At 42.9% G+C, this 14,421-nt stretch overlaps 1 protein-coding gene and 1 long non-coding RNA gene across 2 annotated transcripts; both read left to right on the top strand.

Moving 5' to 3' along the window:
- The first annotated feature begins 817 nt into the window (after positions 1–817).
- On the top strand, positions 818–13,608 carry zgc:152863 (uncharacterized protein LOC562658 homolog). Its single transcript, XM_040037520.1, has 5 exons — positions 818–924; positions 5,454–5,560; positions 8,611–8,805; positions 11,510–11,642; positions 12,250–13,608. The coding sequence occupies exons 2-5, from the start codon at positions 5,467–5,469 to the stop codon at positions 12,587–12,589; spliced, it is 762 nt and encodes a 253-aa protein (XP_039893454.1). The 5' UTR covers positions 818–924; positions 5,454–5,466; the 3' UTR covers positions 12,590–13,608.
- LOC120737070 lies at positions 923–13,752 on the top strand. Its single transcript, XR_005696667.1, has 2 exons — positions 923–4,044; positions 12,991–13,752. It is a non-coding gene; the product is annotated as an uncharacterized LOC120737070 (long non-coding RNA).
- The last annotated feature ends 669 nt before the right edge of the window (positions 13,753–14,421 follow it).

Here is a 14,421-nt window from a genome sequence, read left to right as displayed (position 1 = left end):
TGCTGGACATTTGAAAGAAAAAAAGGTTTAAGTCTTTACTTACAAAACCCGAATGCTACGTCCATCTTTTAAATACAGTCTGTGCGTGCAGCTTTCTAGCCTCCAGCAGGGGGCGACTCCTCTAGTAGCTAACAGAAAAAACACATCTATAGAAGAATAGTGGGAATTTTCCTGCTTGTTACATGTAGATTATTCAATTCTTGTGAAACACAGCATGATGTACAGTTTTTGCCTAAATTCATGGGTATCTTGTGTAACATCACTACCATAACACCCATGATCTGTTGCCATCACTGACATGATTCCCAGGGTGTAGTAACAGGGCTGTTGACTTACCTGACTATGAGCTGTAGTCTGCTTTGTGTTTAACAAACATGTTAAACAGGCTCAGCTCATTATGACTGCGAGCAGCTCAGCCCACTGCTTAATTAAATGTGCTTCCAGGAAGTCACTTCATCGGCTTTTCAGCTCATTTTAATGTTTTTTTGTATATGTTTATTTTTATTTTGGAACCGGCCACAGTTTCCTTTTCCTAATTGTGCTAAGAGGAACTAAAGGGTAAGGGTGTGTGTGTGTGTGTGTGTGTGTGTGTGTGTGTGTGTGTGTGTGTGTTTGTGGCTTAAAGAGAGCGTTTCCAGAATATGACGGCAGGCGCGCAGGTGGGCGGTGTTTGGAGGCAGCAGCAACCAATGGGAGGCCTATGTGTCGCTGTCAAACACAGCTGATCGATGAGTGAGGGGAGAACAGCCCAAAAGGTCCCACTTGTTGCTGTGCAGGAGCAGCGATCGTCAGCTGGTCGCGGAGGTCTGATCGACCCTCGGTTCGCGCCCTGAAACCGGTGAGGAAGCACACCAGGAGTCCTCGACAGCCCTGCAGCCGCTCCGGTGCACGATCACCCCGCCGTGCCTCGCTCTCAGCCCTCAGGTGAGCTTTTTTCATATTATTTCTGACATTTTCACTCCCTTCCATTGCTCCATTCACACCGAGGAGGTGTCGGGCTTTGCGCTTACCTGCCCGGGTGACGGCGGGATAACGCAGGTGTAAAGACGAACAGCGAGGGCTTCCCACTGTGATCTGGTGTGTGGGTGTTTTTCTGATGTCGCTGGATCCACGCACAGTAAACATCGGCGGTCACAGCAGATCGCGCAGGGGCGCTCGGTTTCTGTAATTGAATTATTGTTGCGGTGACAGAAGAGCGGCTCCTTCACAAACGACTGAAGGGCCTAAAAATAACAGGTCCGTCATGCTGATGATGATGCGGTGGAACGGGGGGGATTTTTACATAACAAACAGTGTTTGTGAGCAGAAATCTGTAATCCGACAGGAGCTGTGCAGCTTTTAAGGACAGGCTTTTAGTTTCAAGGCTTTCCAGGAGTCCTTGAAGCCTCTTCAAGGGTTAATTTGAAGGGTTTAAGCTGTCAGGGCTCTGCACTGTAAGAGGTCTACAGATGAAATATGACTTTAAGCACTTTCCTGCTTTTCTCTGCCACATTTCGTGAACATTGGAAATGATGCGAGCTTCAGATGTAGAAAAAAACGCCTTTGAGTAATGAGGTTATCACCCTCAAGCGCACTTGTGATGTTACCGATGTATTGTTTGGTTGTGGGGTGAGGGAAGTGCTCTTTGAGTCACGTTCATTAACACCAAGACCGTCAGATGTGGACTTGTGATGGGGGACGTACTTTTCAGTCAGTTTTATTTATATATTGCATTCATATTTATTTTTATGTGAGAGTATTTATGCTAAGGTTTTTTTGCAGTCCGGCAGTAATGCGTTAATTTCTTTATGCTTGCGTGAACGAGGAGTCTTGACTCTTGAGGGACTGAGGAGGCAGGATGAAGGAAAACCAGTGTATGAGTTGTTCTGAGTTATTTTCTGCTTTCCTTTGTTTTTATGCTGTTTGTTGAATGATAAAAGAAGCAATCTGAAGGCGTAGCTGGGCCGATTTCCACATTCTTCAACATTAATCAACTAAAAATCATAGCAAAATGAGAGAAATTATGAGTCAAAACATGTTAATTGTAAAAACCTGAAGGAAGGATCTGGACTGTGGTGGATGAGCTAATATGAAAGTTCCTGTCAGATCTGGCTGATTGAGCGGTTAAATGAACCTGTAATATCAGACCAAAGCGGTTTTACTGCCATAATATTAGTGCGTGGCTAATTTCTGGCAGATTTTATGACCTTTAGTATCTTACATCTGACTCACTGAACAGGAAACACTTTATGGATAAAATCATTTCCACAAAGAGATCTGAGATCATCAGGAAGGATCTCCAGTGCTAATTTAGCTTTGAACTTTCACCACATTTCAGTCTCGATCTGCAGCTCCCTTAGCCGCGGCACACACGATTAGACCAGTAAAAAATATAGAGCGATACAACATGCATGCAAAACACGACACACTGTAAAACCTGCATATGTATACATCTATTTATAAACAGAATATAGAAACCAGGCAGCAATTCTGACGGTGCTTATAAGCGTGAAATGATCCTGCTTTCCATGTTTTTCCTCTATTAATTTATGTCTCAGTTAAGTGAAGCACACATGATATTCCTGTTTCCCTCCTGCACTGAGATGTGTTCGTGTGTCTCAAATAAATATTGGTGCACACGGGAGCAGCAGCTGCAGGGTGGCATGCTTGCTGCATCCCTGCCATCGGCTCAGTAATGCAGCATCAGCACTTCCACAGAGTGCTGCTGTGCACTGTGTACACAGAGGCCAGGTTTCTGTTTCTTTGTTTGTTGCTTCATCACTGATGTTTTTTTTTTCTTTCTTTTTTTTTTTGTTGTTGTCTCAAAACATAAGTGAGGAATAATTTCCTACCGCATGGTCAGCTGAAAAGACGGATTTTGGAGCCTGACCCCAAACACAGGTTTAATCACATGCTATCTTATGATATCTGAGATGGAGCTCACATGTTGACTCTAACTTGTGGTTAAAAACTGGAGTCAGTTCTTAATTAAAAGCGGTAATAATCATACCCTGACATTAAGTGTTATATCCTCCATCTGCCTGCTCGTTTCTCACGTTCACACTGGAGCAAAAAGAGCAAAGTTCAGGCTTTCACAGGAGGACTCTTCATCACGGCTACTCATCCACCAGGCTCTCAGATGTGGCTTAACACCAGCTTCTACAAACTACTGTTGATAACTTCCATAACTCACGCTTTTGTTTTCCCCCTTATCTTTACTGTCTGTGTCATGTTGTACGAGACCGCGAGGCTCCCTCAAGGTTGCAGTCCCCTTCTCACCTGTGCTCACGCCAGCTGCTTCCTCTGTTTGTGCCAAACAGCTCGATGTTGTGGCTGCAAACATGGGGGAAAAAACATCAGGTCCTGTGCGCCAGAAAATATTTCCAAGAAAGAGCGAGCTAAACAAGAGCAAATGCTACTCTAATATGAGATAAAGAAGGTGAAATGTGTACACACAGGCGTGGCCACCCTGAGTTACGATGAAATCATTTCACCTCAGTCATGAAGGGGAGGTGTAGGTGATGGGGGAGGACAGTCCAGCTCCAGGAACTATTTTCTCTGTGAAATTATTCTGCTTTTGTCTTATTCTCACTGTGCAGCTGCATTTTTGTTGCACCTGCAGTGTGGAGTCACCTGTAGCATCAGCCAGTCATATCACCAGTCCTCAGCACCCAGACTGCACCGGCGCAGCCTGAAGTCGGCAGGAAATCTGACATTTAAGCCTCTCCAGAACGATTCTGATCGAGTCTGCGTTGGTGCTTCACATCTTCAAACGCAAAGTTTGCCAAACCGAGCGAAGCCTGGCTGTCGTTTCAGGGCTTTGTAGCGAGACAGGAAGGCCTGATGAGGCTGGTTTTATTTTATCACTCTGTTGTCACGGCAGCCTTGTTGCCTCCAGGCTTTTTCTAACTTCACAAACATTACAGCACAAGTTCTAATATCACACAGATCCATGATGACTAAGATGCAGACCTCCCACACAGGTTGTGGTCACAGAAGATGGAGATGGTGTGAATGTGTGTGTGTGTTTCAGTGTGTTAATCTGTAGTGTGTGTGTGTGTGTGTGTGCATCTAAGCCTGGCTGGCTCGCTGAGGCAGTGGGTCCTCCCCCGGCTGCTCCAGAGATGACTGGCATCTCTGTCGACATGAAAGCACCGAACACAAATGAAAGAGGGCAAAGTACACCTACACGCACCTTTTCACACATGCTGGCATTTGGGCTCCGGCTCCGGCAGAGGTCTGGAACCAGTTTATCTCAGGAAGTGTGTGCGTGCAATGTTAGTGATTTGGAGATAAAGGTTTGGTTGCTGTGGCGATTGCTTTCGGTTTCGGCGTGAAGAAAGTTTTGTATCGGCGCCGTCAGACGGCGGCGGTGGTCGATATGGCCACTGTTGAAACCGTAAACAGTGGGAGGTGGTAGTTTCAGAATGGATCACCTGAAAGGTTGAAGTCAGGCCGTGCTGTCTTGGTTAAAGGTTTGATGGGAAGATGGTGAAATAAAGTAGGGTGTGTGTCTCTTTTAGAGTAGCTCTGCATGATTCTGAGTCCAAAATAATCTTTATTTGAACTGTACTGAGCATCAGTGCACATCCTCAGTTCCTCCTCTGACTGAAACAAGCAGTCAAACTTTCTTCTGATTGGCTGTACCTCACAAACAGAAGGTCTGAAAAGCTGGTGGGCGAATTTTTATCTGATTATTTTTGCAGAAAACTTCTGCTCAGCCATCATCAGCAAAATCCACGTTTTACTGTTACTTTGCTGCATTTCCAGTAGAAGCAAATAAAAGTGTGTGACTGTTTGGCATTTTAACACAGAGCTATGATATAACGTGTGGCTGACGCTGCTTTGTGACAAAGTGACAAACAGATGCTACACGATTATTCAGTTACTCCGTTGGCTCTCAAACCTCCTTCAGAGGCTGGAGAAACTCCCCAGTACTTCCAAACATTAGACAAAGATCCTGGTGGGTTATAATCTGGATAATAGTCTTAAACATCTTCATCATTGTTGCTTCTCTGCATTTTAAAAGCAGCTTTCTGAGTTAAATGTGGCTGAAAATGGCAGGTTTTATGCTGCAGACAGAGGGGAGGACGTGGGGCTTTAAATCTGATGTTTTGTGTTTAAAAAAAAAATCAGAGTGAGGTTCTTTGTCGCTGCAGCTGCAGCTACTTGGTGAGCAGAGGGTGTGGTGGTGATCAGCAGCTGACAGGTGTGGATGAAGACAACAGCTGGCTCGCTCTGTGGGTGTTCTCTGAAAAATAAGGCGGACAGGCTGGTTCACAGCTGACAAAAGCAGGGTGAAGGTGTTTGCGTTCACAGCTGGGGTGTCGTTTCAATCAGAAAGGTTTTGGCAGGTGGGGGGACTTCTTCCTGGTGACAGTCCGTTACCCGTGTGTGCGTGTGAGAGTGTGAAGATGGCCGCTGGCATGTTTGTGTGTGCTTTCTCCTCCTCTGACTCTCTGTTGTGTCACCAGGAAGTCCGGTTTGATGTCGGCCTCAGTCCTCTCTCCATGGCCGTGTGGACCCGTCAGTCTGGTCTGTGGACTCTTCCTGCTGGCCTCCTCACCACTCCTCATTGCAGGTACGACCTCTGACCCCAACAGGGTCGCTTTTAAAACACGCAGCAATCTCCACTCAACCTTTTTGAAAGAACTCAAGCAAAAACTCTGAGCTGATGGCAGAGAAATGACGCACACTTTGATTCAGTGTTGAATATTAGAGAACTAACAAAGTGCTCATTCATCTCATCGTGGTGGTTTTACATTTTGGACTGAAAGAAGAAGTAGGGAAAAAGATTGCCAGTGTCAGCTCTGCCACTTCCTCTTAACCCCTTTATGACAGAAATTGCTCTCAGATGATCCAAAAGATACGAGGGGTGAAGAACCTAAACAGAAAGTGATTATTTCTGCCTGCTTCACACATCAGAGTTTAGTTTTCACAACTGTTATATGAGTAGTGTGCATGCAGGCCAGTTCACTTTGCACATAAACGTTCATCTAAAGCAGTGGTGTCAAACATAAGGCCCAGGGACCAGAATTGGACATTGAAACATGTAATGACTTAACTTTTTTTCAGATTTTTTTTTTTTTTTTTTTTTTTGGCTTGTCCTACTGATAAACACCTCCCCCCAACATTCATACTACACCAAAGTAATGAAGTGATAGATCAACATTTAAATGACAGAAAATTCCCATTATTTTTATTTGAATTAACAAAACTTTCAACTTTATAATTAAAAGCAATGAGAAACCAGAACTTTTGCACATTTCTTATGCTGAGATAAACGTGCAGTTAAACCACTTTACCGTGACCGAAAGGGAATTTTTACTGCCCACTTAAGATCAAAGTGGGTATGTGTGTGGCCTTTGATGTAAAGTGAGTTTGACGTCCTTGATCTAAAGCGTGCTGATTGGTCAGTTTGATGATGGTGCTGTGATGTCCCTGAAATTCACAGACATGTAAATCTGTAAATTTGATTAAAAATATGGAAGAAGATGGGCCAGAGCTCCACCGAGCCCCATTTATTCTGGACTGTTTCAAAGCGCTCTATGAACCAGGGAGCCCTCAGCCTGACACATCATAATGCAGCTTTGTCAGGCGCCTCCTGTGTTTCCCCTTCATGCAAAAGGCATCATTGAGCATCAGTTGTTCCAGCCGCAGCTCTATCGGTACCTGACAGGTCACAGTCCTGTTTTTGCAGGACTTATTTTGTTTTGCCCAAAGACTGGGCTTGGTTTAAAGCTTGTCTCTTCACGACAGGAACCATGGTATTTGAGAAATGACGAGTTGGGAGTTGCCGATTATTCTCACGAATGTTGTAAAACCCTGTGTCTTTGTATTGCTTCAATTCCCACAATCCTTCTGCAACCAAAGAGCTCCAAACACAGACGCATGGCGACCCCGGCTTGAGTTGCATAAGCGGTTAAATAAACTGATATAATCTTATTTTATTCAGCTCACCTTATGTGTACCAGCAGGAGTGAAACTGAAAACCACTTTTTAGTGAAAGTTTTGAAAAGATAACTTTATTTGGAAATTAAGATTTCCACCTGATCTTACCTGAAGAGAAATTTAACATGAGATTTATTAAAGCCACACAAACACTAAAAGATCAAAAAGTCACCCTTATTTTATTTTTTTTAAATTCACTGAAAAGGCCACATAAAGCCTCTGCAGCAGTTTGGACTGAAACACACTTGTATGACACCTTTACCATGACTGATTTTGAAACACTACATGAACTTTAGGCAGGATGTCTGCAGTTTCTCTTCAGGTCACTGTGTTCAGTCTGTTTTGAAGGTTTGAAACTAGCTGTCTGGCTCCTCCTGTCCTAATAAGAACCTAATGTCACGCTCTTTAGCTCGTATAGGAACCAGCTGCGTTTCGTAACGCTGCAGTGCAACTTTGTGGCTCAGATGCGTCTAAATATCTGTTTCTTTGATTTTAGAAGGCGAGCGAAATCCCTTGAAAGTGTCTTACTTTATTCATTCAGGTGTCATTTTGCACTCTCAGCTTCACACTTGCCCTACTCTCAGCACGTTAATGCTGAAGAGGTGGAGGAAACCATAATTCTGCAGACACATACGTTTTTAAGGTGAAAGATGAAGAAATAGAGGAAGTTGGGAACACAGCTGGGTTTCTGGTAAAGCTGCCTGCTGTGGGCGAGTAAATAAAGATCATAAAAAAAACAGAACCACATCTCTGTGGAGCCTTTTAGCCACATATCAGCTCTTGTTTGCTGTAATAATATCCCCTCGCTGTGCTTTCATGTGGACACAGCTTGTGTTGCACTCTTCATCCATCACCCCTCACCATGAAACCTCGCCTGCATGCTTATCTTCTTCGAGTGTGTTGGAATAGCAACTTGCACTCCAGGCCGACTTATTGCCCTTTGGTTTCTTTTTTTTGTTTAGTTATTTAAAATCCAGACAAAGGATGCATGCAGGTCCTCTTTCATTATCCATAAATTCAGTGAACCACACAAGTGTTTGCACAATGATACATTTAAGAACAGTGCAGATACAAAGGGGGCAGATAAACCTGCAAAATCATTGGCTAGCACTGTGAAACCAAAGGACACTGTGGACATAACTCTAAAGCAATGCAAGCCTACAGGAGATATATTTAACAAAAACAAAAAACAAAAACAACCCTGAATATTTATGTAATGGGGAAAGAAAAAACCCTCCTCAATCCAAACAGAGCTAAATCTCTCTTAGTTTCAGCAGGTGGCAGCTGGTGGAAGGAAGGAGTGAGAAAAACACCTCCACAATGTTTATCCTGTTCTTTAAAGCCAAAAGCAAACAAACGCACATGGAGCAGTGCTGCAAAAATGGAGGAGGGCCGAGGGAGAACATAAACAATATCCAATATAACAGTGATGGATCCTGAACAAATGTCCATCCATCCACTTGTCCAGGTCTAGGGCCACAGGACCGTAGTCTAACAATGGATGTCCAGAGCTTCCTCTCAGGACCCACCTCCTTCAGCTCTTCTGGAGCTGCACTGAGATGCTCCCAAGTGGCCATCTACTCTCAGCTGGATATGGCCAAATGTCTAACTTAGGTGTCCAGGAGGTCTGGTGCTTGGAGAAACATGACCCCTTCTCATCACTGTTTTGTTTTTCTGCAGGCAAAATGAACTGCACTCACCCTCTGGTGCCAGAATATGGAGGTTTTCGCTGCGATCCCTCCCCGTGCCAAGGCTTCCCTCACAAGACCACCATCCGCCTCTTCTGTGAATCAGGATACCAGATGAGGACCCCACTGTCCAGGTGCCGCAACGGGAAGTGGCACCCTCCCATATCTGCCTGCATCCCCATGAAAGGTGAGAGTTTGACGGCCTCCAGTCAGAGTTATAGCGTGTTGTGTTTTTGTTTGCGCTCCAGCAAAGTGATCAGGGCGTGGTGTTGATGTTTGTGTGTTTTGTTAAGTGCAAAGAGCAGTGGTACATTAAACTCGCACTCTTAGATGTGTTTAATGGAGCTGATAAGCCAGTTTCAGTTTCCATGCTTACGAGTTTTGCTCATGCATATTGTCAGCAGGTTGTTAATTTCGATTCGAGCCATCCAATCGCCTCTGAGGCTTCTGGAGTTACTCAGTTTAGAAGTTATATGATATGAAACTTTCCTTCTTTAATAATAAGATTTTCTTAGACAACTCTTAACATTTCCCAGCAGTAGCGAGCATCACAGCGTTGCTTAGAGATTATTACTTAAGTTTATAATCTACCTGTGACTCATCTCCCCGTCAGCCCAGCCGGTCTAAAGGCTGGTTAGTCATTTTAGTCACCGCTCATTTCTTGTTTTAAGCATTCAGGAAGTAGATAGTGTGTGTACCAAGTACTTGTCGACAGCATACACATATGTGTTAATGCTAATTTCCGATATGAAGAAAGTAATATGAAGCTTCATCTCATCATCTTAATCTAATTTCCATCTCATCATTAATACCAATGAGTATCAGCCACTGTTACATTTTTTCTTTTAATTTACAGCCGCTGACTTTATGGCACTATTGAAAATGATTAAGGAAACAAATTGTACTTGCGTGGCTTTTTAAAGTGTGCAGTACTCAAAGAGCTTGAGTCACATGAAATCAATACAGCATACCACGCGTTCAGAAAATTATGAACTCAAATTTCCCAGATTTTACAATATTTAAAACAGATAGCCGAGATCACGTGCCCCATACACCGCACAGTTTCAGAAACACTGGTTTCACGAGGAACTGGATGACAGCCTGATAACAACCCTGGACACGAGCACGGACTAGGACTCGGTAACCACTCCAGGAGTTAAAGCTAAACCAGCGCTCTTGGTCAATGAAACACTGACAGCAGCATCACACGTCCGCAAGACTCAAAGTCTCAGCAGAATAAAAGAAAACTATGATCATAACACACTAAATTAAGCTTTTGAAGTTAAGCATTAACAATCTAGTGAGACTGTGCATGTGCCACTGCAGATGTATCCCTTAAAAATAATTAAATAACACACTTGTGGATGACTGTGCTTCTCAATATTCACGAATAGGTAGTTATAACTAGACTAATATAAATGTATTAAATTCAACATCTTTTTTTAAGATAATATTATAATGGAAAGCTCATAAAATGGAACCAACGAGCATAGATTTCTTTTAGAAAATGTACAGTATTTACATTATGTGTTAAGAGACAGAGATCTCAGTTTTGGCCACATGTTGGTGCCCCATACACCGCACACTTACCAAAACACCCATTTCATTAACTTCTGAAACAACAAGGGGGGGGAAAACGAGTCTCTGTCGTAGTTTTCTGTTAATGTGTAAACTTTCATGTTTGTGGCTACATTATTGCTGGAAACCACATTATTCATTCACAAGAATCAACACCCACCAGCAGTGCCACTGAACTGTTGTACTCTTAGTCTCACAATGCCACCAGTGCTGCAGTGTGACCCGATATATTTACTCTTAGATTCTGCTGAAGTACACTTTTATTGGGCTTGTATTGAAACTTCAAAGCTCTACTTCCTTTTCCTTTTTTTTTTTTAAATATTATTTCACATTTCAATGTGTGATTCTGCACAATGACTGTTTTATTTTAAGTACTTTTAACTATATTTTGATGCTCAGAATCTTAACTTTACCTCCAGTAAAGAGTCTGAATACACATTTCACTGCTTTGCTGAATAGCTATGCAAAACAAAAGGACTTTTAGTTTTGTTTTTGTGCACAGGGCTGCGCATGAACCTGAAAATCATCCCCAATGTTTTCTACACTGACACAAAATGTAGATAATTCAGTACCGATGTAAGTTAAATGCATCAATTATGCAGAAACAGCAGACGCAGCAGCTTTATCGTCTTTATCTTATGACCTACTTAACAGGTGAACACAGACACACTCTACAGAGGAAGTAGCAGCTTTACTTTCCTCAGACCAGTTCCAACTTCCTCTGTCGCCATTCAGTCGAATGTGCTGCAACAGGAAGTCAAAGTGCAGAAAGAGGAAGCGGGCAAAGCCACCATAATAACCATTAAACACTTCCTCTCTGACGCTGTCAGTCTCATGGAAAGCTGCTGCCGTGTTGTCACGGGCACAAACAAACCACACAGCTTGAAAATCTCTCCTCTTGCAAAGATCTTGAGATAGATAATTAATTTCTGCTCAGAGCTTCTACTCAGAACACACAACCTTTCCCAGGGTTATGCATTTAGGTTCAGTTTACCTGTCTTATTGTGGTGACAAAAACACCAAATGCACATCTGGCATTCAGGCACAATTTTGGAAATAATCAGATCTCCTCAAAGAACCTGGATTTTAGTTTTGGAAGCCTGTTCTGCTGAAAACAATCCTGTTAAGTTCAAACCTGCTGCAGAATGTTCTGGTGGCTCTGCTGCATATGCATGGTCTCATGCATAAATGCGACCACACCCAAAATGGCCCAAGATGTTCAGTGTGCACACGCACAAAGTCAGGAAAAGGCAACAAAATGTGAAGGTTTTGGTATTTTCAGCATCTGTAATGTCTGTCTTTTTCTTCCTCAGGCAATCCTATCCCAAAACCCGACGACTCAATGCCCAGCATGGCCACGACTGCAGTGGGTGTGTCCATCTTCCTGCTCACCACCACCGCCTGCCTGGTCCTCAAGTCCCGGCTCTACCCCTGTCAATCACAAAGGTAAGAAGAAACGTCTATTGACTTTTTATCCATGTATTTGTTTCTGAGCACTTATTTTTACAGGTGTGACATCTTATGTGTATTTATATGCACATGATATCTTATTCTACCTTTACAGTCAGTACCTTTACCTTTTTTTTTTTTTTACTTTTGTTGCCATGATGCCAGGTCTCTCTTGGAAATGAGATTTTTAATCTCAATTAGATTTTTTTTTTTTTTTACCTGGATAAATAAAATAATAAAAATACAGTAATAAATGAACTAATAGCTGTACAGAACAGACACCACTTCAAACACTCTGAGTGTTATCAGCCTATCAAAGCTGTTGCCACATGTTCTTATTATTATAATAGATAACTTCTTAATTAGGTCAACTCCACCTCGTAGTAAAGCCAGAGGGTTCGTAGTATCCATTCTGGTTACTGATAAATACTGATACTGAAATGCGTGTTAGCATCACGTGCTGCCTTGTCTGAGTGTGGGGAGCTGGAAACACAGGCTGAACTTTAGTTACTTTATATTCAGTGCTGTAGTTTCAGGTCAGAGGTCAGGAGCACTTCATTTGTCATCTGAGCATTAACCTCTTACTTTTCCTTCCTCCCTGCAGCCGTCGCTCCTCAGACCAGCTGGACCTGATGGTGGACGGGCTTCCAGTTTCCCTTCCCTCCTATGAGGAGGCGGTGTACGGCAGCTGGGGGCAGCGCATCCCTGCCTGCTCAGCCCCCGGGCCCACGCAGCTCCTCCTGGCTCAGGAGGCTCCGGGCTGTCAGCAGTCTTCCCCGAGCAGCCAGTCAGACGGCAGCCACTGCCCGCTCCTATCGGGCCAAAGCCCTGACAACCCTCCACCGCCTTACGAAGAGGTCCAGTCGCCACATGCCAGAGACAGGATGAATGACGGGGACGTCCTGCAGCTCCGCGTTGCACTTTCAGACGATAAGGACACATGATGTCGGACGGAGAGACTCAGAAGTAGTTTATGATTTTGACAGGTGCAGTGTTCACTCTGCAGATAACGGCTCAAAAAACATAAAAACAGGGGCTCACGGCAGACTCCTGTACTGCCCGCACTTTTCCTGGTTGGCTCACCAGCATCAGGACCTATCACATGGTATTTTAGACAATAAGCTCTGATTGGCCAGTTGTTGGGTCAAAAAAGACCCGAATGAAGAGGACTGAAGTGCATTTATAGCTGAAACGTTGATTGTATAGTGTGTTTGTATAAACGTTGATTGTATAGCAAATGTATGTGACACAGGGAGGGGGTGTGTTGTGCGGTATCATCGCTGTCTTGTGAAATCCTGAGAGTGTGAAAACAGGAAGGCTTTTACCAGACAGCGGTGACATGAAGGGGTGTGTGTGTGTGTGTGTGTGTGTGTGTTTGTTTTCAGTGTGTTTCTGGAGACGTCGTATACCTTTTCCCCTCAGTGACGGGGCTCATTAAGGCTTCGTTTGTGAAGTCAGTGGCGTGTTGTTTCTTTTCACTTCTGCATTTGTGTCTGAGACTTTTGCACAGTGTTTCTATTAAAGTCCAAACGGGCCGAGGCGCACGGGCTGCTGATTTAAAAGCACACACACTCGGGTCGTGGATGGTGATTTTGTTTTGTTTTTTTTTAAATAAAATGTTAATTTCATGTACAGCAAAGTGCTTGGAAACCAAATGTTCTCTTAAAGTGTTTCTGCTGTGTTCATTCAATGCTGATGGAGGAAAAATTATTTAATATTTAATCGCTTTCAATCTACAGTTATGAGTCGATTGATTTACTAAATGAAATCAATATATTTAGTAAATCATTGGAGATTTATGTAGGCACTTTTTTAAAATAAATAAATCAATTTAAAAAATAAAATAAAATAAAAAGAAGATTTTAGGTGCAAATCTCTGAGATGACCCGGATGCCTTTGAGGATCATCTTCATGTCCTTACTGGGTTCCTCGAGTGACTGACGCCTTCAGACCTTGAATGTATTTAATGTTTTTGTTTTGTGCAGACAGATCTGAACTAATATATATAAATATGTGTATATAAATTGTAATATTTACAAAATGATTATTTCTATATTGTGTTATTGCACAGAACTATATGATTAATAAATGTTGAGGTGTTTCTTTATTTGCACGTCTCCGTCTCATTTGTTGTTGTTGCTGTTGTAAACACAGCTGATATTTTGTGCAACATTTGTCTTTAGCTGCTAGTTTTTACATAAATCTGAAAGTTTTCACACAACTGTTTGAGATGCTCTGCTAAAAACAGCAGGAACTCTTTAAGGGGTTGCAGGGTTTTAAATTCCTGGTGGTGAACTTTTTTTCTTCTTGCTGAACAGTTTTTCCTGGCTTGATGAACCTTTTACCCCTACATGCTGCAGGTTAGCCCACAACAACAGCTGTCCGCAGTAAAGTTGATGATTGTGTTCCCAGAAAGTGACTGAGAAACGGTGTAACTCAAGCACGGTGAAGAAACAGCACAGCGAGTTGTACTGTTTGAAGTTGTGAAAACAAAAATGACACAAAATCTGGTCTTTCCCTTTTAGGAGACTGCAGGTTAGCTGGCATGAGAACTTTGCCCATGATGCAACACAACAATCAGACATCTGATGTCACGTCGCACAGTCAAATCAGGTCAATTTGTTTACAAGGATGGTTAAAAGAAAAAGCTAGACATTGATCATGCACAGATAATAAAACAATAAATGCATTAAAACATAAAAGTACTATGACCTAAAAAGTAAACAATACAAAACAAAGCAGTCTAGTTTAACCTGTTTTCTAGGCTTCCTGCTCG

Source organism: Simochromis diagramma, unplaced genomic scaffold, assembly GCF_900408965.1.
Source record: "Simochromis diagramma unplaced genomic scaffold, fSimDia1.1 OVJJ01000463.1, whole genome shotgun sequence".
NCBI classification, from domain to species: domain Eukaryota; kingdom Metazoa; phylum Chordata; class Actinopteri; order Cichliformes; family Cichlidae; genus Simochromis; species Simochromis diagramma.
The sequence above is the reverse complement of the archived record's forward strand: the minus strand, read 5'-3'. Positions and strand labels throughout refer to the sequence as shown.

What these genes read in the sequence shown, in the direction of transcription:
- zgc:152863 (XM_040037520.1), top strand. Translation starts at nt 5,467, where the DNA reads ATGTCGGCCTCAGTCCTCTCTCCATGGCCGTGTGGACCCGTCAGTCTG. An exon ending in TGCCTGCATCCCCATGAAAG is followed by an intron (nt 8,806 to 11,509) that starts GTGAGAGTTTGA and finishes TTTCTTCCTCAG; the next exon opens with GCAATCCTATCCCAAAACCC. An exon ending in TACCCCTGTCAATCACAAAG is followed by an intron (nt 11,643 to 12,249) that starts GTAAGAAGAAAC and finishes TCCTCCCTGCAG; the next exon opens with CCGTCGCTCCTCAGACCAGC.